Source organism: Sceloporus occidentalis, unplaced genomic scaffold (assembly GCF_023333645.1).
Source record: "Sceloporus occidentalis isolate IW3139 unplaced genomic scaffold, rSceOcc1.0.p SCAF_3, whole genome shotgun sequence".
In the NCBI taxonomy this organism is placed as follows: domain Eukaryota; kingdom Metazoa; phylum Chordata; class Lepidosauria; order Squamata; family Phrynosomatidae; genus Sceloporus; species Sceloporus occidentalis.
Genome location: NW_028316983.1, coordinates 195,972,975 through 195,998,855, shown reverse-complemented (window position 1 = coordinate 195,998,855; position 25,881 = coordinate 195,972,975). Strand labels below are relative to the sequence as shown.

Sequence of the window (25,881 nt, the reverse complement as noted above, 5' to 3'; positions counted from 1 at the left end):
TAAATTATGTCCACTTCATGTTTCCTTTTGTATTATTCAGCCTATTTATACTTTCATGTGGAACCATAGACAGGTGTAACTTAGTTAATGAAACCTTTGACAGCAAAACTTCTTCATGCTTGCACATCCCCCCTCCCTTCTTATCCTCTGTCTAACTGAAAGCTCATTATGGGGAATTTGGTGGAGGAGGTATGGAGAAACACAAATTTTCTGTGTCAGGTTGCAGCAGTGTGTGTCAACAGTAAATAAAGCTTGAGGTGGGAAAACCAAATCTATGGTAGTTGTGTATGCACCTGCCTACAGCAGGCAAGGTAAGCTTCAGCTACCTCCAGAATTCCTTACTAAATATGTGTGAACATAAAAACAGAGAGAAAAAACAGGATAGTGAATAAAGCACATCAGCTACTGCCACCATGTTAAAAAAAACATAGAGCTAGAAGTTTGGTTACCAAAATGGAAATCACAAGAGGAGAAGAGGCTGATGAAAGAAAAAGTCATCCATAGATACATTTTAAAAGAAACCTTCAAGTAGTTTATATTGTAGAAAGGGTTACTTGACTTGGTGTTTCATATCACACATGCATGTTGTTCATGTGCTGGGGTGGTGGTGGAAACATGCTGAACCATTTTTCCTTTTTGTGATTTAGAAACTTACCTTTGGTAACAGATTTTCTGTTAAAGACATAATGTTCAGGGGGACTTTAATTTTGTTAACTGATGTACTATATAGCTGTCCTAGAAAGACTAGTATACTTGAAGCAACTGAGTTTTCAGACTGAACCTTCTCCAATACTCTTATCTTCATTTAACTGTTTTTGGTTATAACGGCTTTGAACAAAAGAACTATTTTGGTGGGGAGAGGCAACTTGTTTCATATGTATTTTACTTATACAGTAGACACTCCACATTTGCTGGGCTTAGGGGCATTGGACCCTTGTGAAAGTGAAAGAAGTGCAAATAAGAATAAACACTCTTTTTTACCTGTGAGAAAACCTTTCTAGGAATCTCTAGGCTCTCCTTTGCAACTCTGTGACAAACATCTGGCAAAAGTGTCCATAGAATTGCACTAGATGTTCTCTCTAGGAATCTTTAGGTCTTCAAGTGTGACTCTGTGGTCAATTTCTTGCAGAGTCGTGCTGGAGAGATTCCTAGTGAGAACATATTGAACGAATCCGCTAATTATCAAATCTACAAAAGTCAATGCTGCAAATATGCAAGGCCAACTGTATAGTGATTTTTTCTGCTTATTTCAGGTGGGAGAAGTTCTTTTAACTGGTTAATAGGAAGCAGTGTTGACACCTTTGCAGAGTATACTGTTCCTTCATCCTCCGAATCCTTGTCTTCATCCATGCTGCTCATTAACAAACGGATTGACAGATCACACAGAGCTGCCTTCAAACCCTTAGGTCCTAATTTTGGGAAGAAAAGGCTAGGTCTGCCAGGTGATGAAGTGGACAGCAAAGCTAAAGGTATTATTAACACTTCCATTGGCCTGGCCCTGCGGTTCTTGTTATCTGAGATTGCTGTCATCTACTGCAGATGAGAGCCAGCTGGCTCCTCGTCAGCAATGCCTCGACTTCCTCCCCCTAGGCGCAAATGTCTGTCAGAGTTGGAAATGACTGGCAGTGATGGGGCAAAAGGAGCAAAAATCTCATGGGCTTTGTGATGTGATATTTTCAGCATCACACTAGGGGATACTGATCTTAAGTAAGTGACTTAATATAAAATGCTATTAATTACAAAGAACAGTTAAGAGAAGTTGATTTCAAGATTAAAAACGCAAAGAAGCTGGTCTCAAGAATGTGGAACATTATAATATAAATACAGTGGGCCCTTGGCATCCGCTGGGATTTGATTCCAGCACCCGCTGTGGGTACCCAAATCTGTGGATGCTCAAGTCCCATTATATACAATGGCATAGTAAAATGATGTCGCTTAAATAAAGTGCTTTTTGGAATTTTGGGGGAGAATAATTTCAAGCCATGAATGCTTGAACTCATGGATGCAGTATCTGTGGAAACAGAGGAATGACTGTATTCTGAAAATCAAGATTCAATTTTCAAATTTCATTATAGATCTTAAATGATGCTATGGGTAACAATTCAAATTCAAGGTTCCAACAAGTAAGATTTTGTGTTAAAATTAAAATTTATTTTTTAAAATAGAATTTTGACTAAGTTTAAAGTAATTTTCCTTCTGTCTGTATTAGGTTTAGATGAACGGGCAGAAATTCTGAGACTGCGGAGACGCTTCTTGAAAGATCAAGAAAAGCTTAGTTTGATATATGCAAGGAAGGGTGTTGCTGAACAGAAACAAGAGAAGGTCTGTTTCCTATTGTACGAATCATAAGTGGTGGCTTAGGAAACCCCTTTCTAGAAACATTCTGCTGAAATATGTCTTAAACGATAGAGTGCACACTTGTTTATCTCATTGAAAGAGTTACATTGTTGGTGTCCAATTTATCCATTGGTATATCCTTGGTTAACAAACTTCTTACATTTTTGCTGTCAGGGTTAGTTGTGGGCCTTAAGCCTAACACTCTTCATGGGCAGAGTTCAGCTGTGGCCTCTGCCTTACATCTTATCAATAACTCTTGGTTTTCCTCACAGAGTCTCCGTAAGGTTTGTTAACCAAGGATATACCAAAGCCCTTATCAAACCTCAAATCATTGCATTCAGTACATCTTTGCATGCTGTCTCTCAAAGTTCTTTTCCTCATGCTATCACTTCTGCATGAAAAGTCTCTCAGCTGGCTGCTGTCTTGGTGACCTTTTCTCACCATAGATATGATTCAGACTTTGTTTCTCTATCAGATGTAAGGTTTTCACTCAGTGAATGCATCCTTTCCCCTTTCCCTAGCCTTAGTTCTTCCTCTCTTTTGTCCTCTTTCACTATTTTTATTTCGTCATTGTCTAGATTGAATTTGTATAAATTCTTTGTGATCATTATTTTTGTTTTGTTTATGTTCAACAGTAAGCCTGCCTTTGCACTTTCTTCCTTGATCTTCCTTAGTAGTTTCTTTAGGTCTATGATGTTTTCTGCTAGTAGTATGGTGTCATCTGTATACCTTAGATTGTTGATACTCCTTCCTCCTATTTTTGCTCCTTCTTCTTCTGTCTCCAAGCCTGCTTTTCCTATAATATGTTCTGCATACAAGTTGAACAGATTGGGTAAAAGGATGCAGCCTTGCCTGACCCCTTTGCCAATGGGGAACCATTCTGTTTCTCCTTGTTTTGTTCTGCCCTCTTGTCCTAAGTGCCTCTTGTCCTAAATGCCAATTTCTCATCAGGACTATCAGATGTGTTGTCACTCCCATGTCTTTAAGGGCATTCCATAGCCTTTCATGATCTGTGCAGTCAAAGGCTTCACTATAGTCTATAAAGTACATGCTGACTTTATTTTGGAATGTCTTGGTGCACTCCATTAGCCATCGTATGTTTGCAGTGTGGTTCCTAGTGCCTCTTTCTTTCCCAAACCCAAGTTGAACATCTGGGATTTCTTTGTCCATGTATGATTTGAGTCTATGTTGCAGAATGCTGAGCATAATTTTGCTTGCATGAGAGATTAGAGCTATGGTCCCATAACTGCTGCAGTAATTTGTGCCTCCTTTTTTATGGATGGTGATGTATATTGATTGTTTCCAATCTGTTGGCTATTGTTTTGTTTTCCATATCTAAACTAAACCAACTAAAATATGTTGGTTCACATTGGAGTTGGTTCTGTCAGTGTGGATTGTGGCAGGTTTTTTTCTTTTTCTTTTTCTTTTCTTTTTATTGTAGTAGTTTGATTAGAATATCAACTGTTCCTGGTGATTTATTTTTTCCCTTCTTCTTCGTGGTCTCTGCGAATCATACAAATGGGTTTTACTGCTCCTGCGCAGTGCTGCTCGGAACCTTCTGGAATCACTGGGCAGAGTTAACTCTGCAACATATTGAAACTTTTTGGCGGTACCTCCGCCCACCCGTTATAAGGCCCCTGCCTTCCCGCTCTTTTCCCCAGTTCCTTTTTTCCGCCGCGCTAGCTGCTTCAAGGAACTTTCGCTTGCTTCGCTTGCTGGAATCACTTTCGTTTTTGACTCGGACTGTATCTTGACCATTCTCTGTCTCCCGCCCCTGGTAACTTTGGACCTTCGGACTGCTGACTTCGTTTTCGGATTTCCCTTCGGCTTGACGATTTTGGAGATGCCGGCGCCTTTCAAAAAGTGCGACATCTGCAAGGGCAAGGTGCCCGTTCAGGACCCGCACTCCTCCTGCCTGTTGTGCCTTGGTCCGAACCATGATCCCAAGGCCTGCACGCTCTGCGGATCCCTCTCCACTCAGGCTCGTAAGAACCGTGAGTCCCGGCTCACGTCGGCAATCGCCCTGGGGAAAGTGCAGGAGGGAGGTTCGCGGTCCTCTTCTGTCCCGCCTTTGGCGCCCCCCGCTTCATCGTCCCGGGCAAGTGTCTCCAGCGTGGGATCGGGGAGAGTTGCCGTCTCCAGTGTGGTGTGTGTCCCGGCCGGGACCCCTTCCACCACCTCCGATGTGGCCCGTGGCTCCAAACCGCCCAGCGCCACCGACAGACCCTCCAAGCGCCCCCATAAGTCATCGAGGACTGAGGGTACCGAACGGGCCTCCAAGCCGAAGAAGGGATCGGAGGGTTCCCGTTCAAAGGAGGCTACTGAGCTGAAGGTCCATCTGCCCTCGCCTTCGTCCTCCAAGGCGTCCAAGGCATCTCGCCATGCGACACCTAAGGAGCAGACCGAGCCGGTACAAGGGTCGAGATCACCGAGGCCTTCGTCGTCGACAGCGGCTGCTGTCATCCTGGACCTCCCGGACAACCCGTTCTTCCCATCCGACGAGCCCTCCAAGCATGGGAAGAAGAGGCGCCACGACGAGGCCGGTCGCGATCCTGCCCCAAAGAAGGCAAAGTCCTCCAAGGATCAGACCACTACCGACCTACCGGGACCGAAGGAGAAGAAGCGCTCCCCCTCCAAACAGGCTCGCGCCTCCGCTTCATCAGCTCCCCGCGACCAGGGACCGACGCCGCTGGACCAAGGGACCCCGGTACCGGTCACACCTCTGCCTCCTCCGATCGGGGATTTCACCCGCGGGACGGATGACACAGTGCCTTCTCGCTCCCTCGAGCATCGGTCGCCATCCCACCCGGCAACCGAAGATGAGGACGACTTGCCTCGCGGGCAAGATTTCCCGGACCTCTTCTACGACATGCAGTCGCACCGCTACTACATGTCGGTCCCGGAGGACAGAGCCTTGAGGGAGTTCACCAAATTGAACCCCCCTCCTGCAGACCGGTCTCACCCATCCGCATCGGTACCGACCGTGTCGGTCTACGAGAGGTCGCCGTCTCCACCCCGCAGACGTGAGAGGTCGCTATCTCCACCCCGTCGACGCTCCCGGTCTTCGGTCGACTTCGCTCCAGCCCGCTCGAGATCCCAGGTCAGAGTGACTGATCCTCTCTCTTCTGACCTGGATTCCGAGGACGAACCGCTGCTACCCTCGGAGGCACCCTCGGACGAGGATGTCCTCTCAGGCTCGGCCTCCCCTCAGAGGATGCACAACCCGGAGCCGTCTTCTCCGTCGGACGATGTCAGGTCCTTCACGGAGCACGTGGTTAAGATGGCGAGGGCTCTCGACATCGAGCTCGCATCCGCAGTCGACGACGCTGAGGATCCGGTTGAGCGTCGGGTGCATGGACGAGTCCCCACTCTGCCGTGCCTGCCTCTCCTTCCCTCGCTTCAGACCATCGTCAAGAGGTCCTGGAACTCCCCGGCCGCCCTATCGGCACCCTCCCGCAAGGTGGAGTCGCTATATAGGGTTGCCCCGGCGAGTTGCCCTTGGTTGGCCGAACACCCTCGGCCGAACTCTGCCATCGTTGAGGGAGCCCAGCACAGCTTCGTTCCGAAGCAGGCCACCTCTCCTGTCGACCGGGAGGCGAAGAAGGTGGACAGACTGGCGAAGAAGGCATACTCGGCGTCTGCACTGGGGGTCAAGGCCGCCAACTACACTGCGTGCATGGGGGCCTACATTCAGACCCTCATGGAACGGATCTCCCCCCTCGTCCCGGACGTCCCAGACGACATCCAGAGGCAGCTGGTGGAGATCAGGGACGAGGCGCACTCCATTGGAAGCTGGCTGATCACCACTTCCAGGAATCTGGTGGACTGCTCCGGGAGGGCCATGTCAGCTTCCATGGCTCTACGACGCCACGCCTGGCTGAGAGCCTCCGACCTCAACCCGACGGTCAGAGCTGCCATTGAGGACATGCCGATCGACGGAACCGGCCTCTTCCACACCGAGACCGACGACCGCCTAAACCGCAAGTTTAGGATGAAGGCGGCGGCAAAGAAACACGGCATGTCCTCGGCACCGGCTTCTCCGTTCAGGAAGCGTCAGCGCCCGTGGCAGCCGCAAGGTCAGTCACAGGGGACCTTCTCCCGGGACCGACAGCCCCAGCAGCAGGGCCCTCAGAGACAGCGCTTCCCCTCGCAGTCTTCCTCCTCCTCTGGCCGTCGCAACTTCCCGCCCCGGTACCGCAAGTCCCGCCGGCAGGACACCGACCAGGGGAAGAAGAGAGCCTGAAGGGACGCAGCGCGCTTCGTCTCCCCTTCACCCCTCTTCTTTTTGGACATCTTGAGGCCCTTTGTTAACACCTGGGCCTCTATAACATCGGACTCGTGGGTTCTCGACATCGTCCGCAGGGGTTATGCCCTCGAGTTCCAAGAGCTCCCTCCAACTGGAGCCTTTATGTCCACTCCCCCCTCGGACACCCTTCTCGACGAAGTGCGCACCTTGCTTGCGAAAGGGGCAATCTCCCCTTTGCCTCCCGACCAGTGTTCTCGGGCCTTTTTCTCCAGGTACTTCACGGTACCGAAGGCGGATGGGGGCATTAGGCCCATCCTGGACTTGAGACAATTGAACCTGTTCCTTGACTACCGTCGCTTCCGAATGGTAACCTTGGCTTCCATTCTACCTCTGCTCCACCAGGGCCTGTGGTTCGCGACCGTCGACCTGAAGGATGCCTACTTCCACATCGGGATCCGACAATCCCACCGGAGATTCCTCGCCTTCGCTGTCGGCCCCGATTCGTACCACTACAACGTGCTTCCTTTCGGCTTGGCCACGGCTCCACGAGTCTTCACGAAGTGCATGGCACCGGTGGTGGCATACCTTCACCAAAAGGGCTTCATGGTCTTTCCCTACTTAGACGACTGGCTGTTCGCAGCCGAATCCAAGGACGAGCTGCAGGAGGCAGTCTCATTCACCTTGCGCCTGCTGGACTCCCTCGGGCTGGTTGTCAACAGGGAAAAGTCCCACTTTACACCGACCAAGCGGGTCAAATTCATCGGGGCCGTCCTCGACTCCGACAACTGCCTAGCTTTCCTCCCTCCGGACCGGTTTCAGGCCCTGACAGCATCCCTCAGGCCGTGCATCTCCCACAGAAGGGTGAGAGCCAGAGATGTCCAAGTCGCTCTGGGCCACATGGCGTCGACGACATTCGTCACCTCTTGGGCAAGACTTCGTCTTCGGCCTCTCCAAGCCTGGTTCCTCTCCGTCTTCTCTCCGTTGGAGGACCCGCCTTCAATGTGGCTCACGGTACCGAGACCTGTGGCAGCTTCCCTCAGATGGTGGTTAGACAGCTCCAATGTCTGCTCCGGGATGCCCTTCCATCAGCCCCAGGCACAGCTGACTCTGACAACCGATGCATCCCTGGAAGGATGGGGCGCCCACCTGCTCGACCTGTTCGTCAAGGACAGGTGGTCCGCACAGGACAAGCGCCTCCACATCAACGCCTTGGAGATGCTTGCAGTACAGAAGGCTTTGAGGGCATTCGAGTTTGCTGTCTCGGGGAGAGTGGTCCTCCTGAGGACGGACAACACCACCGTGATGTACTACATCAACAAGCAGGGTGGTACCAGATCCAGGACCTTGCTCGACCTCACACTCCGCATCTGGGATTGGTGCATCCAGAGACGCGTTCTCCTCCAAGCGATTCACCTCCCCGGAGAAGACAACGAGCTGGCGGACCGCCTCAGCAGATCTCCGTCGGTGTGCCACGAGTGGAGGCTCCATCCCGAGACAGTCAGCGACCTCTTCGGTCGGTGGGGAACCCCCCGGATCGACCTCTTCGCGACCAGCTGGAACAGCCACTGTCCCCAGTTCTGCTCCAGGAAGCGGATGGACGGATCCCTCGGAGACGCATTCGCTTTCCTCTGGACGGGAGAGCTCCTCTACGCCTTCCCTCCGTTCCCTCTGATCATCAGAGTGGTTTCCAAATTGACGACGGACCGCTCGCATGCAATCCTCATCACCCCGTGGTGGCCGAGACAGCCGTGGTTCGCATCCCTTCTCCACCTCTCCGGGAGATGCTTCCTCCGTCTCGACCCTCGCCCGGACCTGCTTTCGATCCAGGACGGCCGGATTCTCCATCCCGACATCGAGAGCCTGCCGCTGGTGGCCTGGAGGATTCGGCGCTGACTACCTTACCGGAGTCGGTAAGGGCGGTGATCCTGGCTGCGAGGAAACCTTCCACCCAGCGTTCCTATGCCCTGAAATGGAGGAGATTTTGCCTCTTCCTGGACCAGAAGGGCTTGTCTCCTACACAGGTGTCCACTCCAGTGGTGCTGGAGTTCCTGATGGCACTTTTGGATGGAGGGCTGTCTCTCACATCCATCAAATGCTACTTGTCTGCCATCTGTGCCAAATACCAGTTCGGGGGGAGGGTTTCTTTCTTCAAAGACCCCTTGGTGAAGGGGTTCCTGAAGGGTTGTGCAAACCTTTATCCTCCTGTATCGGTACCTACGCCGGCTTGGAGCTTGGAGTCGGTATTGTCCGCCCTCCAATCCAAGCCCTTTGAACCGATGGCCACAGCGGACTTGAGACTATTGACTTGGAAAACCGCTTTTCTTGTGGCCATCACCTCTGCCCGCCGTGCGGGTGAACTCTGTGCTTTACGTAGGGACCAACCGTTCCTGAGGTTCCACAAGGACAAGGTGGTCTTCCGTACGGACATTACCTTCCTGCCTAAGGTAGTGTCTGCTTTCCACATGTGCCAGGACATTGTGTTGCCCACTCTCGCATCCAATCCTACGTCGGATGAGGAGCGGCGCCTGCACTCTCTTGATGTCAGGAGGGCACTGGCCTTTTACCTGGACAGAACTTCTGCCTTCAGTCGGTCCGAGAGACTCTTCCAGTGCTACTCGGTACCGAAGCGGGGGTTGCCTGTGTCTGCGCAGAGGTTGTCCAAATGGGTGGCTGGTACCATCCACCTCTGCTATGAACTGTTAGGCAAGCCTCTCCCTGGTAGGGTTCGGTCCCATTCCACGAGGTCAGTGGCAGCATCCTCTGCATTTCTGTCAGGGATCCCCCTCGAGGATGTCTGCAAGGCCGCTGTCTGGTCCCAACCTCTGACTTTTATAAAACATTACAGGTTGGACACCAGAGCCATTCGGGACGCAGCTTTCGGGAGGGCTGTGTTGGTCTCAGGGTTGCATTAATTGCACTACTGATGGTTGTGTTTCAGCACTTATGTACATATGTTACTGTGTCAATTTTGTTGAATGATAATTTGCACAATTTCCATGGATTGGTCTTGCACGACCTCTTGTTCCCTTCTCAGGTTTAGCAATGTTATTGCTATGTTTGGTCTGTGCATCAACAAAAAGACTGACTCCTTTTATGGTTCAAGGTGTTTATTGTAATAAATATGCCTTTGGTTTACCATAGCTATGGTCTCAGGACACTCCCTCCGCCGCATACCTAAGCTTGTCAGTCTAAACCCATTTGTATGATTCGCAGAGACCACGAAGAAGAAGGACAGGTTGCTTACCTGTAACGGTATTTCTTCGAGTGGTCATCTGCGAATACATACAAATCCCACCCGTCCGTCCCCTCAGTGTCCTGCTCTCATTTGGCTCTCTTCCTTCGCCTGCTTGGCGGAAAAATTACGGAACTGGGGAAAAGAGCGGGAAGGCAGGGGCCTTATAACGGGTGGGCGGAGTTACCGCCAAAAAGTTTCAATATGTTGCAGAGTTAACTCTGCCCAGTGATTCCAGAAGGTTCCGAGCAGCACTGCGCAGGCGCAGTAAAACCCATTTGTATGTATTCGCAGATGACCACTCGAAGAAATACCGTTACAGGTAAGCAACCTGTCCATTTCTCTAATTGAAGCTTCCATCTCTCTTTTTAGAATTTGGGGTTCATCTTCATTTGGCTCTTCGTTCCATGTTTCCTTCATTTTGTCATCCCTTTTATATAACTTTTGTGTATTGCATCCAGTGTCTTTTTATTCCTTCTTGGTCTTGAATTTTGTTGTCTTTATTGTCATAGAGCATCCCAGTTCTTGGTTTGAATTTCTCTTTGATTTCCTGGATCTTGTGGAATAGGTTTCTTATTTATCCTTTTATTTATTTTTATTTTTATTTTATCCTCTATCTCTGCATTGGACTTTGTTGTTGTCATTATCTTTATTCACAAGTAGTTGTACTGTTGCATTCATGGTTCTGAGTTAGTTCCTGTTTCTCTTTTGTTTGTTTCTCTTTTTTACTTTACTGCTTGTAGCATTTCATTTGTCATCCATGGTGTCTTCTCTCTCTCTCTCTCTCTTTTTTTTAAACTGTTATAAGTGTCTGTCTGTATTCTTCTTTTATTGTATCCCTGGCTTCTGACCATAATTCTTCTGGTTCATGGTCAATTATGCTTAGTAGCACAAATCTGTTCCTTATATTGGCAGTAAATTCTGTTGAGATATTGTTCAGTTCAAATTTTGGTATGATGATTGATTTTGTTCTCTTCTTGAGTTTTACTCTTATTTTTGATATAAGCAATTGGTGATCTGTGCCACATTCAGCACTTGCAGTCTTGGCCAACAAAATGGAGTTTCTTCATCATATGCTTCTTATTATATAATCTATTTTATTTTTGTGTTAACTATCTAGTTATGTCCGTGTGTATAGCCTTCTCTTTGATTGTATGAAAAAGATGTTTGCAGTGAATAGATTCTAGGCCTCACAAAAATCTATCAGACACTCACCTACTTCATTCCTTTTGCCTGAGCCAAATCTACCTACTGTTTTTGATTCTTCTTTGCTTCCAACTTTGGTGTTCCAGTCACTATGATCAGCTTGACATCTTGTGTTGGTGTGTTCTCAATTTCTTCCTGGACTCCTTCATAAAATCCCTCAATTTCTTCCTCTTTTGCCTCTGTGGTTGATGTGTATACTTGAATTATGATGTTATTCACAGATTTTCCATGTAGTGTTATTGAGATTATTTGGTCTGAGTTTGCATTGTATACATTGACTGCTTTTGCTATGTCTCTCCTTAGTATTGTATGGTCACCTCGTTTCTTCATGTATTTTCATTCCCTGAGTAGAACACTGTGTAGTTGTTTGAGTCAAAGTGGCCCATTCCTATCTATCTTCACTCACTTCCTCCCAGTATTGCTATGTTCATGCATTCTATTTCCATTTTCACTATGTCTAGCTTCCCTTAGCTCATGCTTCTCACATTCCACATTCCTATTATATGTGTGGTGCTGCTCCAGATAGCATTTGAGCAGATCTGCTATTTGTCTCCCCATCCTTTGGAGTTTTCTATGTCCTTGGCTCATCTGCCAGTAATAGCTACGTTACTGTAAACTTTCTAGGGCTAACAGATTTTCCTGTGTGATTAAAAAAAGAAAAAGTATCTGAGGATAAAGAGTAAGAGAAACAATTCAAAATGAATTTTTCTGTGGCTTGCATTTAACTGTAATAGTTTTACAAAACCCTTCTACACATATGTATTCAAATAGTTCGAACAGCTAATGTATGATATACCACTTTTTTCTACTCATAACTTAACTTCTAAAATGTCAATTGTTGCAGGAAATAAAAACTCAGATGAAGATGAAGCAAGATGCTCAGGTCACTCTCTACAGGAAATACAGACAAGGTGACCTCCCTGACATCCAGATTGAATACAGCAGTCTAATCACTCCTCTGCAGGGTGTGGCACAGGTATTACTATCTTATCAGAATTTCCTAATTAACTTACGTTGTAAAGCAGTTTTGGCAAACTTGTTTTGAAACTGATATTAATAAAATTTGGCCTCCAGAATTTGTACAGTCCACCCTCCATATCCGTGGACTTGCCATCTGCAGATTTGACTATCCACAGATGGTAAGCCCGTGTGGGGAGTGGCAGAGGAGGAGGAGGTGGGGAAGACATGGAGGCAAGGGATGGCGGGGTGAAGAGGAGAAGTAGACAGGCGACAGAGTGAAGAAGAAGGAGGTGGGAAGAGGAAAAGGAGGCAAGAGGCGGTGGAGGTGAAGAGGAGGAGAAGGAGGTGGAGGTGGGCAGAGGAGGAGTAAGAGGCGGAGGGGCAAAGAGGAGATGAGGAAGGAGGCATAGGTGGCAGGGGGAGAGGAGGCAACCTGTTGCTGCATGCTGCGGTGACAGCGCCAAGGTAGGTTTTGGGGGATGGCAAATTCCCATTGTCCCCAATGGTGGTGCAACCACATGGCTGCACCACCATTGAGGACAATGGAATGGATGCTCCGTGGATATCGAGGGCCCACTGTATTCAGACCTTATAGGTCATTGCAGCCTGGAGAGCAGGGATGTCACTGGGAGGCTGTATTTAAAAAGTTAAAATCAAAATTACATGATTAAATTCTTTTAACATCTTCTTTAAAAACATCACATCATAATAAAATTTTCACTACTAGTTGTGCCAGATTTCCCCCAGGGTTATGTTCTATGGTGTACCACTCAAGATAGTCAAGGCTTTGTAGTAATGTATTATAAGGTCTGTTTCTTACTGTTCTCTGATAGCTTTTGAGAGGATAAATGTATGACCAGTGTCGTTTGTGTGTTGTAGCAAACCATTTGTTAAAAAGCCTATTGCTTTCTTTGAGTCTTCTAAAATCTGACCATGTATGCTGTTGTAGTAGTACTGAGAATTAAGTAGGAACAGTTCTTTTGTATATCACTGTAAAGACTGAACTATAGAAGCATATTTTATAATACCCTATTATTGACCACCATTTCATAGGGTTGATACTATCATTTGTTATAACAAAATATTCATATCAGCATTGGTAAGATATTAAAAACTGAACCTAGCAAGAACTTGTAAATTATTATTACAGTACCATAAAACTTGACAAATGTATTTGTGAAACATTGTTTTTCCTTCAAAAGTTATTTTAAAAAAAACATGCTTTACATTTGGCTTATAATGCACTTCAAATGTAGTATACATTTCTTTGTGCTGTGCAATATTATTCCCATTTGCACCAACAATTGATTATCTGCTTTGTCAATTTACAGAGAGACCCTAGACTTGCCAAACAGCTCTTCAGCAGTTTGTTTAATGGAATTCTGGAAGAAATGAAAAACTCCAAGTCTCAGTTTGAGAAGAACAGTGTCATCCAGCAATTGGTGCAAGATTTCAACCATTTTCTGACTGCAACTGTGTTGTATTTTCCACCATTCATAGCCTGTATCCAGGTAGTGCTTTCTATGTTGTATTTGAGAATAAAGGAACACTTCTGCCTGAACATTCTCCACATTCTTAACTCCCCAAAACCCTATTCAGATCTTATCAATTACTCTCTTCCTCATTGCCCCAACTCTGTTTCTAACTGGCCCTGTCTGTTTCTGACTGGATGTATCTAACCCTTTTACATACATGTATGTAGTCTTTATATTTATTCCTCATAGGCCTCCCTCACAGCTTTCAGTGAGCTTTGATTGGCTGGCTCTGCCCAGCCCTTGCCCAATTTTTCCTTCCTCCTTCAGAAGTCAGTGCTCTTAATGAGGCCTTCACAAGTGTCTGTCAGGAGCAATGAGATATAACATCTTAAAACAAACAAAACTTTACTAGTTACACCTATTACAGTACTTACCTGTAATTTCCTTACAGCCTTATATTCTACAGTACATTTAGCACAGTGTACGATAACTTCCAAATGTAACAGTTCTTAATTTACCCACATTAATAACTTGTGATATTAAACATTTATCTTTGGCAAAAACAAAATTGGTTCTGAAGTAGTGAGACTGGATGGAGGTTAGAAACATTTTACAGTGAGTATATCAGGCTATATGTATGCATTACTTTAAATGTATATTCACTGCCAGAACAATGACAGCTATATAATTTCCCATTTATATCAATTTATTTGTATATTCATTGCACAGTGTTGTACATACCTTAGTGCCATGAGGAGAGGAAACATGGGAAGCATACATTACTCTCAAACAAAATATTACAGAATGGAGTGGGAAAGAGAACAGGTGGTGATCAGGGTTTTTTTGCTGTGGCTTACTTCTTATGACATTATTCCAGTATCAAAAAGCAATCCCAATAGCTAATAATGACTTTGCTTTAACAGGAAATGAGCTACCAACACAAAGAGCTTCTCAAACTTAATGCTTCTACTGTAAGTACTAGTTGCTTAGCAAGTTTGCAGCAACCGGTTGGTATCTTGCTACTTGAACAAGCTTTAGTTTACCTTTCCCCTGAGGAGGAGGAACCACCCTCCAAACGGATGCGTGGAACGAGAGAAGTTTCACCTGATGTGACCAGATGGATTGAACTTGCCAAGTATGTTTTTATAGATTTAGAATAGTTTTAGAACTGCATGAAAATGAATGCTTGTCAAATTAATTGTGGTGATCTCTTGTTATTCTCATCCAGCACAGATGGAGCTATTCATTAATAGATTAATTCCTGTTGCAGTATAGGCTAGGCAAAATACCGCATTACTTAAAATGAACCTTGACAGTTCTCATCTTCTACTGTTTCAGTTCTTGCCTCTCCCAGAAAAGGTGGTGTGTCTGTCTCCCCTAATTATTGTGGCCCTAGTTCTTAAATTTAAATTTCTCCTTTTTTGATCTTTCTCCTTTCTCAATCCTATACTTTTTTTAAAAAGCCCTTAATTTTTTCTTGCCCAGGTTAGTTCTTCTTCACAAGTATTTTTCTTCCCTTCTCACCTTGGTTTCAAATATGCCTTTACGATAGGAAAGTTAAAGCCAAATCCACCAAACTTAGCTCTGCTTCTTAGAGCTCTCCTGCCCCAAGGTACGCCTGTGTAGTTTATGACATGAGTGCACTCTTTAGCTGCCTTCCCCAGGAACCTCAAAGATGTGCATATAACAGCACACATACATACATGATGGCAATGGCTGACTTTTCTGGAGCCATCTGTGCTAAAAAAGCTGTTGAATCTGTTTGTATTGAAACAGATCCTCAGCCCTACAACAACTGAGTCACTGGAGTCAGTTACCATTCAGCAAAAAATTAGAAATAGAGGTTTTAGCTTGCAAGGGGGCTATGGAAATGGGAAGCACCCCGTCAGGACCTCCAACTCCACCAAACCTTGCTACAGCAGTTGCAGCCCCAGTTTCCTTTGCTGTACCTCTCAAGCCCAAGAGAGTGTATGCACATGCTACAATCTCTCTTTGCAGCCTTTTTGAATCCTATGTTATGGACGCCGGACATTTTGAGCAAGATGATGCCATACCTGGTGCAGTGCCTATGCCTTTTCTAATGCTCATGCTCATATTTAATCAGAGTACATGGCCAGAAGATTTTCTCTATGATAGCAAAGAAGCTGAAAGGAATAAACCAACCTCCTCCTGCTAGTCATGGTGCCTCTAAAAGACTCAGATATGATCCTGCCCCTCCCCTCTCCACTCATGGCAAAATGACTAGCAAATTGTTTAACTTGTTTTAATACTGTTTTTAAGTTGCCCTTTGGTGTAGAGCACGGCATAGGCACCTTGAACACACAAGCACACACACATAAATATTTTAATAATAACAATGATGTACATGTTTCATGATGGATTTAGGAACAAACAGGTCCTTTCAAGAAATATAATGAACATATACAGAAAATCATGCACTGTGCCTCAACAGTGTGGAGAATGACAAAGTGGGAAAAACTAGATCAAGAATAATGTTTCAAACCACATACTGTATATTTTATAACAAATACCTTACAGATTAGGAAAATGTTGTTCATATATCAGCTCCCAGCACAAGAGTGAGAAGCGTTTGTATCTCCAAATGTGGATGAAATATTACATCCATCATCCGTCATCCTTGCCCAGGCTTGCTGAATATGATGGAAATAATAGTCTAACATCTAGACAGTCACAGATTCTCCAGGTCTGCCCTAGCATATGGATTGTTATAGTATTTTTAATAGTCCTAACGTAGAAAGAAGAGGGTGGAGAAAGCAATGTTTGCCAAATAACAGTCGGGTAGATTACTACTGAAGTGACAAGGCAGGATTTAGGAAGCCATATCCAGGGTGATTGACGCCTGCTGTCAGTTAGTAGACCATGTGGGTGGTATAAATTCATTCAGAGGAATAAAAAGAGATGGAGAATGAAACTGTCAAAAGAGTTTATAATTAATTACTTCTGAGTATGAAGAACACAAAAGATCCCACCCCTGGTTGGCATCAAATACTTGGACATTTGCACTGTACAGAGCCCACTCTCTGATCTTCCAGCTTTTGGCTCTGAATCTAGAATGGGGCAATCACCCTTGGAGGCAAGACCAGACCCGATATGTCAGGATGAAGGCAACAGAATATAAAATGAAAGCTATATGTGTAAACAAACCTAATGTGGCTGAGATTCTGTCTATCGTTAGCCATTAATATTGCTGGATGACCTTAAGCCAATTGATACCAACCTCCTTCATGTGTTTCTAAGGCTAAAAGGAATTGAACTCCTTAGAAGGCAGGAGGGATGAAGTATAATAAAAACAGAAACTGTCATATCATTTTATTTATTATAAGATCTGACATATAAATAGTTTTGCTAATCAGATACAAATGTATTAATTATACCTTGTGATTTCCCCACACTTTCTAGACTTTATCGATCCATTGGAGACTATGATGTGTTGCAAGGTATTTTTAGTGGAAAGATTGGAACTAAGGAAATTACACAGAAGGCTTTAATAGCTGAGGCAAGAAGTGATTATGCTGAATCTGCTAAACATTATGATAAGGTACAATGATATTCTAAATTACCTTGTTTTCAGATTGATGTAGAAAAAAGTATTCAGGCTCAATATATATATTTTAAGAAACTCCAAATCAAACTTCTCCTTTGATCATAGTAATAGTCTTTGTGACTGAAGGCTTGAATTGCAATTAAAAAGTATTTAGACCTCAGGAAGATTTTAGTAGTTAGTATCTTTCAAAGGAGGAAGAGGAGTCCAAAAAAGAGAAACAGGAACAGTGTATATACTGGCAGAATTACTTATAAGATAGGTTCGACTCAGAATTGTTAATGGACTGCAAAAAGATGTCAAGGAAAGTCCCATAAGAGTCTGATATTTTACATTGTTAATTAATTGCACAGCTGCTGTCCTCTGCTGAAGATAATACTGAGCTCCATGGACTAATGGTCTCATTTGATAGAAGGCAGCTGTCTGTGTTCCTAATGATGGTGTGCTCCTTTTTTCTTGTCTTTGTTGCACAGAGAAATCAGTTCTAGTATAGGAAACAAATTAATAATAATAATAATAATAATAATAATAATAATAATATTTATTTGTATCCTGCCCCTCTGAGAACAATCGGGGCGGCTAACAAAGTTAAAAATACAAAACATATAAAATCCCTGGTACCCTCCCCTCCTTAAAAAAGTATTAAATCCAATGCAATATTTAAAAAACAGAACAACCAACAACAACAAACAAACAAACAAACATACAAGTTAAAAACTGACCAGAAGGTCAACAACATCATACCAACAAACAATCAGTGGGAGCAGCAGTATCTTTCCCAGACGTTTTTCTAAGGCCAGGTTCTCTATTCTGGGAAGGCCTGCCAGAAGAGATCCATCTTAACAGCCTTTTTAAAGCTGTCTAAGGATGTAAGTAGATGGATCTCATCCGGCAGGCTGTTCCACAGTCTGGGGGCGACAATGGAAAATGCCCTCTGGGAGGTAGTAGAAAGCCTAGATTTTTGTGGCTGAAGTAGGCCTCTCCAGGAGGAGCGGAGTGCACGGGGAGGATTGTAGGGGAGAAGGCAGTCCCGGAGATAGCTTGGACCCAAGCCATTTAGGGCTTTAAAGGTGATAACCAACACCTTGTACTGGGTCCAGAAGCTAATGGGCAGCCATTGGAGGGACTTTAGAACTGGGGTAATATGGTCCCTCCTGGATGTTCCAGAAATTACTCTGGCTGCCATATTCTGTACTAGTTGCAGTTTCCGGACCAAGCACATAGGTAGCCCCATGTAGAGCGCATTACAGAAGTCTATACATGAGTTTACCAGCGCGTGCACAACAGTCTCCAGATCCCTTATTTCCAGAAAAGAGCACAGCTGGTGTATCACCCGAAGCTGATAACTGACTGTCGCATTTACCTGGTTCGACATCAGGAGTGACGAGTCAAGGAGCACCCCCAGACTGCGAATGCAGTCCTTGACGGAGAGTGTGACCCCGCCCAGGACCAGAGGTTGCAACCCAATTCTTGGTTTCGGGGCCGCTACCGTGAGCACTTCCATTTTGTCTGGATTCAGCCTCAATCTGTTTTTCCTCATCCAGCCCATTACTGCCCGAAGACATTCACTGAGAGAGGAGACACCATCAGAATTCAAGGCCGACAAACGAGACATGGAGAAATAGATTTGGGTGTCATCGGCGTACTGATAACACCCAGCTCCATAACTCCGAATTATCTCACCCAGCGGTTTCATATAGATGTTAAATAATTAAACTATGAACTCTGTGAATTCAGTAAACGTATTAAAATGCTAAGTGACTGTTAATTGATCTGGTACACCTTTGCTTGTATAGGCACTTTCTGTACAAGACTGGCCTGATGAAGAACCAACAGAAGCTGAAAAAGATTTTTGGGAACTTGCATCTCTGGAGTGTTACAACCGTCTAACTGAATGGAAGTCTTTGGAATACTGTTCAACTATTAACATTGATAATGAACAGCCTCCAGACTTGAATAAAACATGGAGTGATCCATTTTACCAGGTTTTGCAAATAATATCTGTTTATATGTATCTTTGCTTCTGTGACTATATTGTATGTGTTCACTGTACCAGGGTGCTAGGGCTTGAATCTTAGGCTCCAGTTATACTTTATTTTTCTTTGGATGTTAAACTGTTTTCCCTGAAGATCAAGCAGCAGGTGCTGCTTAGATTTTGATTATGCAAATTGGGTGGGAGTGTAGGTATAATTAAACAGTCTCTTGTATATTGCTTACAAACTGCAGCCTCTCCTTTCCCTTAGCAGTTGTACTTCAGTGATAAAAAGTGATAGGCATGGATATCCCGAGTATTTCCTTGCATATACAGTGGACCCTTCATATTGGCAGGCTGGCAATCTACGGATTTGTCCACCCAGAGATCACCATGCCCCTTATTCAGTGGTGCTGTCCTCACACACCTCACCACCACTGAATAATATGGGGGGTGACTGCATTTTTTGCCATCCACAGGAAGGGAACACAGAACTAAATCACCACAAATGGGAAGTGTCCATTTGGACCCCCCTCCTTGCTCTACTTCTGTCAATGGGCAAAAAACCTTTTTTGTTCCTACAAGCTTTTAAGACATAAGGTTTTTAAAGAATGGGCTGGGGTGCTGTATTGTTTCAAATTGAAAAGTTTTTTTGCATATTGTTTTTTTAACTGGAGGTTTGAATTGTTTTAATACCTTGAATAGTTTAATTCTGTTTTAATGTTCACTTTTTGTGTTTTTTAATTGTGTTGTTCTTTTACATTGTAATTTAACATTTGAGTCCCAGTTTTGAGAATGGGGAGGGCAGAGTTGTTGTTTACAGTACAATCATATAAAAAAAACAATATTTCCCTCCATTTCAGGAAGCCTATCTACCATACGTAATTCGTAGCAAGTTGAAACTTCTCCTTCAGGGCGAGAATGACCAGTCTTTACTGACATTTATTGATGAGGCTATGAAGACAGAACAGAGGAAAGCTCTAATAGAAATGTACTACAGTCAAGAGTTGAGTCTTCTCTACATTTTGCAGGATGATTTTGACAGAGCCAAATACTACGTCAGCAATGCTATGCAGGTGTTCATGCAGGTAATGTTCAGCATGGTGATATGAGCTTTTAGGTTGAAGAAAGGTAGTGTTAAGTTGACAACAATGCAGTGTTACTGTATTAAACATCCTGAATTATTATGGGGTAAAACAGACCAGCAGCTTGCCAGCAGCTAGTCAGCCCTCAGTCGGCATGGGACTGCGGCGACTGGACAGCCCACTCTGAAAGCAGGCTGCTGTTACAGTCCCAAGTAAGTCACCAGCAAAGAGAGGACTTTTTGTGCTCTTTCTGCCAGCAGCCAGAGGCTGCTCCAGGGGCATGTGCTGTCTGCATACCCCGCCTCTGAAGTGGTCGGAAGTGGCCCTTCTGTTTCTGACCAGTGTAACTCAAATTTTGTTATGTATTCTCCATCTTCTTTGGAATTTAAAAAAGGGTAAAGGTATAAAGGTAAAGCATAGCACAGAAAAAAGCCATTTTTGTTGTTTGTTGTATGGAAATTTAAAGGAAAATGTGCTTTCTCCTATAGAGCTATTCCAGTATTGATTCACTGTTGCACCAGAGTCGACTTACCAAGCTTCAATCAGTACAAGCTTTAACAGAAATACTGGACTTTATTAACTTTATAAGCAAGCCAAGTAAGTTTTTCTTCCTTGATGTACTGCTGTCACATATATTTCATAGACATATTGTTACAACAGTGTTGTATGTTCAGAAAAAATTGAGTCTAGTTTGGTAATACAGGTATTCTCTTTCCCCAAAGATGTCTATGTCTTTATCTGGTTTTGCATTACAATATATGTAGTAGTAGAAATATTCCTACATGTCACATTTCACGATAGTGGCTTCTGCTTGGTGTTTTGTTCCTATTTTTGTTTTATCAGTTCTGATAAGAGAGGCATGTAGCAGGATTCATTAAAAAGTGAGTCTTTTTAGACAAATGTTCCTTTAACCTGTATTGGAAGATGCTTTTGACATTCAAGAAACTGACAGAAATGAGCAGTTAAATGGATTTCTCTCTGTACACATTGTCCCTAGGAAAACTTATCAGTTCTTTTAGTTTTTCCTATCATCTGTACACTGATGACACTGAGCTGTATCATTCCACCCCTGACCTTTCTCTGAGGCTTGAACAGCAAGTTTCATCTTGTCTCACAGCTGTCTCGCAGTGGATGCGCCGTCGGCGTTTGAAGCGCAACAAGTCCAAGACGGAGCTTCTTGTCTTTCCACCTAAGTCCACCCTTCAATACTCCTTTTCTGTTTCTGTTGATGACATCTCTATTCGATTGGTCCAGGAAGCCCGCAGTCTTGGCTTCATTTTTTATTCTTCTCTGTCATGTCTCCCCCAGATCCAGGCCACAGCCAAGGCCTGTAGAGTCTCTACTGCCAAGACTCTGGTCCACGCTTTGGTCGTCTCACGACTAGATTGTTGTAACCTCCTTCTGGCAGTACATCCTCTCTCTCACTTTTGTCCTTTAATTTCAGTCCAGCATTCAGGGGGGCATGCATTATTACATCCACTCACCACTCTGACCATGTTTCTCCTCTATTATCATCCCTTCACTGGCTCCCCTTCCCCTTCCGTATTCAATATAAGCTTCTGTTAACTTTTAAAGCTCTGCATGGGCTGGGCTGCCCCTTTATTTATCTGAACTTCTTTCTCCCCACATTCCCACTCGTACTCTCCATTCTGGTAGTCAAGTTCTGCTGTCCCAGCCCAGGCTCTCCACTGCCCTGTCCCGGGTTCGTCCCTTTTCACTTTCTGCCCCTCACTCCTGGAATCTCCTTCCCCCACAAGCAAGGGTCATCACTTCTTTAACCAGTTTCAAAACTGAGTTGAAGACTATATTGTTCAGGGAAGCGTTCCCAGGCATTGTGTGACTGTTTATCCAATTGTTATCTGATATTTTGTTTTATTTGATCTCTGATGTTCTCAATCTGTTGCCTCCTTATTTTATCTAATTCTATCTTTTATTACGATCTATTGTTTTATATGTATTTTGTAGAATGTACGCCATTGGCAGGTTTCATTTTTATCAATTTTCTTGTCTGTATGTACAGCACTGTGTAAATCTACAGTGCTATATAAATAAAGTATAATAATAATAATAATAATAATACATGTTCATAGTTAAATTATCTGTTACTAGTCATATTTTTTACCTTGAATTTAAATATTCAGGTGTTATACTGTATTGTCTGCTGCTAATTTTTGTGCATTTTGTGTGTTCTCCCCTTAACATCTTTCTCTCTCCAAATGATTCATAGGTAATATGAGTTCTCAAGCGTCCCTTAAACGACTTCTCAGTATTTGGACAAGTAGGTATCCAGACACCAAAATGGATCCAATGAACATTTGGGATGACATAATCACAAATCGGTAAATAATGGCTTTTCTCACTTATCTCTGATTTCTTATGCTTGTTGTACACCCAAGAATAGGAAGGGGGGAAACTAGAGAGTGTCAAAATAATGTCAAAGGAAACAGTCTTTTAGTATCTAATTATATACAGAGACTTTTGAAACAGAAATTTCTGTAAAATGTTTTCTTTGGTCCCTTGGAAAGACCTCAAAATATTAATAGCCTGAAATGCACTGGGCTTTTTAACAATATATTTTATTTCCTAGGATGTCTTTTGAATATGTGTGCACACCCAAGATTATTATGAAATAAATTCTTCCAACATGACAGTAAAATAGTTGATTGTCTATATCATTTTGGGAGCAAAAGGTGGCCACTCAGTAACAAATATCTATATTGGTAATTTTTTTTAATGTGGCCTTCCAAGACTTAGTGCATTTTGGGATAGAGCATGCAACATGTTGCTAGCCAGCTAGCACTGTGCCAGAACACCATTGTTTTCTATTGGCATGTCTTTGTTTCCAAGAGAGCAAGAAAAGGGATATGAGGGAACCAAGCATTAAAGTGACAGTAGGTCTGTGCTTAGGATCTTCATAGGTCCAGTGAATGTGTGGATGGTACACTGGAGAAAAGCTCCAACTACTGGACCCACATTGCTGTGATCACCAGCTCTTATGTTAGTCTCCTCTGTGTATTCAGTAGAGGTCTGAATGTGGAACATAAGCACAAATAGGTGTGTGTATGTGCTTCCCGTCATGTCTCTGCAAAATACAGTGGGCCCTTGGTATCAGCTGTGGTTTGGTTCCAGGATGCTTGTGGATATCAAAATCTGTGGATGCTCAAGTCCCATGAAATACAATGGCATAGTACAATGATGTCCCATATATAAAATCAAAGTTTGCTTTTTGGAATTTATATTTTTAAAAAATATTTTCAAGCCATGGATGGTTGAATCTGTGGATAAGGAGGGATGACTGTATATGGAAGTCCAGGAATGAAGCCAGTAGGTCTGCCAAAGTTGAGGTCCAGTCTCACTACATTCAACATGTTCCTAAGTACATGGAAAGATTTTGCGTGTGTGTCAATTACGTATATGACTGAAATCAGTTTAAATATGAAATGTTAGGTTATCCATTGAAAACAAGAAGGAAATAAAATTGGAGATACTGATACAGGGGTTGAACTGATATGCTGATAGCAATTTATTATAAGCATACTGGATAGTGAGGAGTGGAATTCTGTGGCTTGTTAGAAAAAGAAATTTGCCTCTTTGGTCTTTTTAATTATGAAAACTGTACTGATGAGCTTGGATTAATAGCTAAAGTTACTATAACACAGTACCCATTGGGTGTTTGACACCTAAGGGTGATTGACACCTGCAGACCAATTTTATTTTTGTCAGTATAGTCAATATTGCGCTTCTTTTACTTGTTGCAGGTGTTTCTTTCTTGACAAAATTCAGGAGAGGCTTCCTAACACACACCTTGAAGACAGTATGGAAGTGGATGGTGCAGGAGATAGAAATTTGAAAATGGACATAGACAGTGAGAAGGAGGATGCATACTCCATGATTAGGAACTGCAAGTTTACCATGAAAATGAAGATGATTGAGAGTGCAAGGAAACAGGTGGCTGCATCATGTTTGCTTACCCATAACCCATTCCCCCCCCCCAAAAAAAAACCCCAATAGAAAGCATATTTGGAAAAGACATAACAGAAGTATGTTTTAAGTGTTTTGAGGTATCTGACTATAATAACTGTCAGACAGTATTGTGTATTCTCTTATTTACACATTCACATTGTGTTTGGGATTCTTTAAAACAGAATTACATATAGACCTCAGACTTGCTATTCATGATAATATGATATAAATCAGAGTGATATAAGGTAAACTGTAAGGTAGTAGCATGGAATGATTTAATACATGAACATCAGGTTAAGTATGAATCAATTTTCTCCAGGTATTATGAACTTTGTCTGGCCCTGCCACTGTCAAGTCAGTGCAGAGGAATAGTCTGTGACAGTGTTGGTTAACATCTCATGAAACCAGTCTAGAAGCAAGAGTTGTGTGATCTTTACTGGAATTTTCTGATTCCCTTCACTTCAGTTTTTCACTAGTTTTCACTAGGGCCAGATGTTTTGCCATAGACTGCACTGGGTATTTGCAATAAGGGAAATATCCTTATTTTTGAGAACTTGATTAGATGGAAAATTCTAAGCCATAAATTTGCCTCTCACATTTTTCAACTACTGTATTTTCTTTCTTTGGGGAAAAGATATATACTGTATGACATTATGAATTTTCAGCAAGCAGAATCCAGAGACATAGTTCCAAAACACACTGCAGAAATAATTCAGTTTGCAACCACGTAAACTGCCCTGGCTCAGTTCTAGGAAATTCTGGGAACTGTAGTTTTATGAGACATTTAGCCTTCTTTGTCAGCTCTGGTGTACAATAAATTACAGTTCCCAGGATTCCCTAGCACTGAGCCAAGGCAGTTACAGCAGTCTCAAACTGGATTATTTCTGCAGTGTGTTTTGGACCATAGTTGTGTTAAGTCTGAAATATCAGTATGCAAAGAGATCTTGTAGTACAGCTAAGCAAAAGAAGTTGTATCAGAGGTTTTTGTAGACTTGGTCTACTTCCTCAGATGCAAGCAATTATATTTTCATTTCCATTCTTTAAAATGTAAGTATTTGATTTCCTACTCGAAAATTTTTTATTGGCAGACCTGGCTTCCTGTAAAGCTTATTACTATAAATTTGCTTCTACTTACTTTTCTCTTCCTACTACTTGTTTAATATTCCTGCCTCGAAAGAAAATGTGTCCTTATTTCATATTGTTTGTGATACTGTATTTTTTCTTCCCTTGAACTATTAATACAGAATAGCTTTTCTCTAGCCATGAAACTTCTGAAGGACCTGCACAGGGATTCCAAGACTAGAGAAGACTGGCTAGTGAGATGGAACCATAGCTATTGCCGATATAGCCATAGTCGTAGCCAGAACCAAAGCTGTCCTGAACAAATACTTACAGTACTCAAAACAATTTCCTTACTAGGTATGTGTTCCATGTAGGATTCACCAACACATAATATAATGCAAACATAGAAAGGGCCGTGCTGGTTCTGAGAAAATGCTGTCTAGCACAGCATTCTGTTCCCACAGTAGCCAACCAGCTGCTTATGGGAAGTTCGCATCATCATGAAAGGCAGTAGTACCTTCCTATTCATATTCCACAAGAGGTATAGTCAGACCTCAACTTTCATGGGTTTAATTTCTGCGGATTTGATTATTCATGAGTTTGTAGCTGCTGCTGAAGTAGCAATGTAATTGCTACTTAACTAGCTGCACTTAACACCACACCTTTTTAAGGGGCAGGCAAAGGAAGCAGTTGGGTGGTCTGGCCTGTCCACAAGACAGAGAGAAGGAAAAGGAGCCACTGGAGCTGTAGCTGGTTCTAGAAAAAGTGGTAGAGCTGGGAA

At 43.6% G+C, this 25,881-nt stretch overlaps 1 protein-coding gene across 4 annotated transcripts in view; it reads left to right on the top strand.

Annotated features, from left to right (window-relative positions):
- The window catches only part of PRKDC (protein kinase, DNA-activated, catalytic subunit), a 139,510-nt gene that overhangs the window by 82,871 nt on the left and 30,758 nt on the right, over positions 1-25,881 (top strand). For all 4 annotated transcript variants that reach the window (XM_089517274.1, XM_089517278.1, XM_089517276.1 and 1 more), the window contains 12 exons: positions 1,254-1,469; positions 2,210-2,322; positions 11,866-11,997; positions 13,313-13,492; positions 14,380-14,591; positions 16,877-17,015; positions 18,815-19,003; positions 19,854-20,078; positions 20,564-20,672; positions 22,303-22,414; positions 23,834-24,023; positions 25,283-25,457. In XM_089517274.1, the coding sequence (XP_089373400.1) occupies positions 1,254-1,469; positions 2,210-2,322; positions 11,866-11,997; positions 13,313-13,492; positions 14,380-14,591; positions 16,877-17,015; positions 18,815-19,003; positions 19,854-20,078; positions 20,564-20,672; positions 22,303-22,414; positions 23,834-24,023; positions 25,283-25,457 (1,992 nt within the window). The remainder of the gene's footprint in view (positions 1-1,253; positions 1,470-2,209; positions 2,323-11,865; positions 11,998-13,312; positions 13,493-14,379; positions 14,592-16,876; positions 17,016-18,814; positions 19,004-19,853; positions 20,079-20,563; positions 20,673-22,302; positions 22,415-23,833; positions 24,024-25,282; positions 25,458-25,881) is intronic.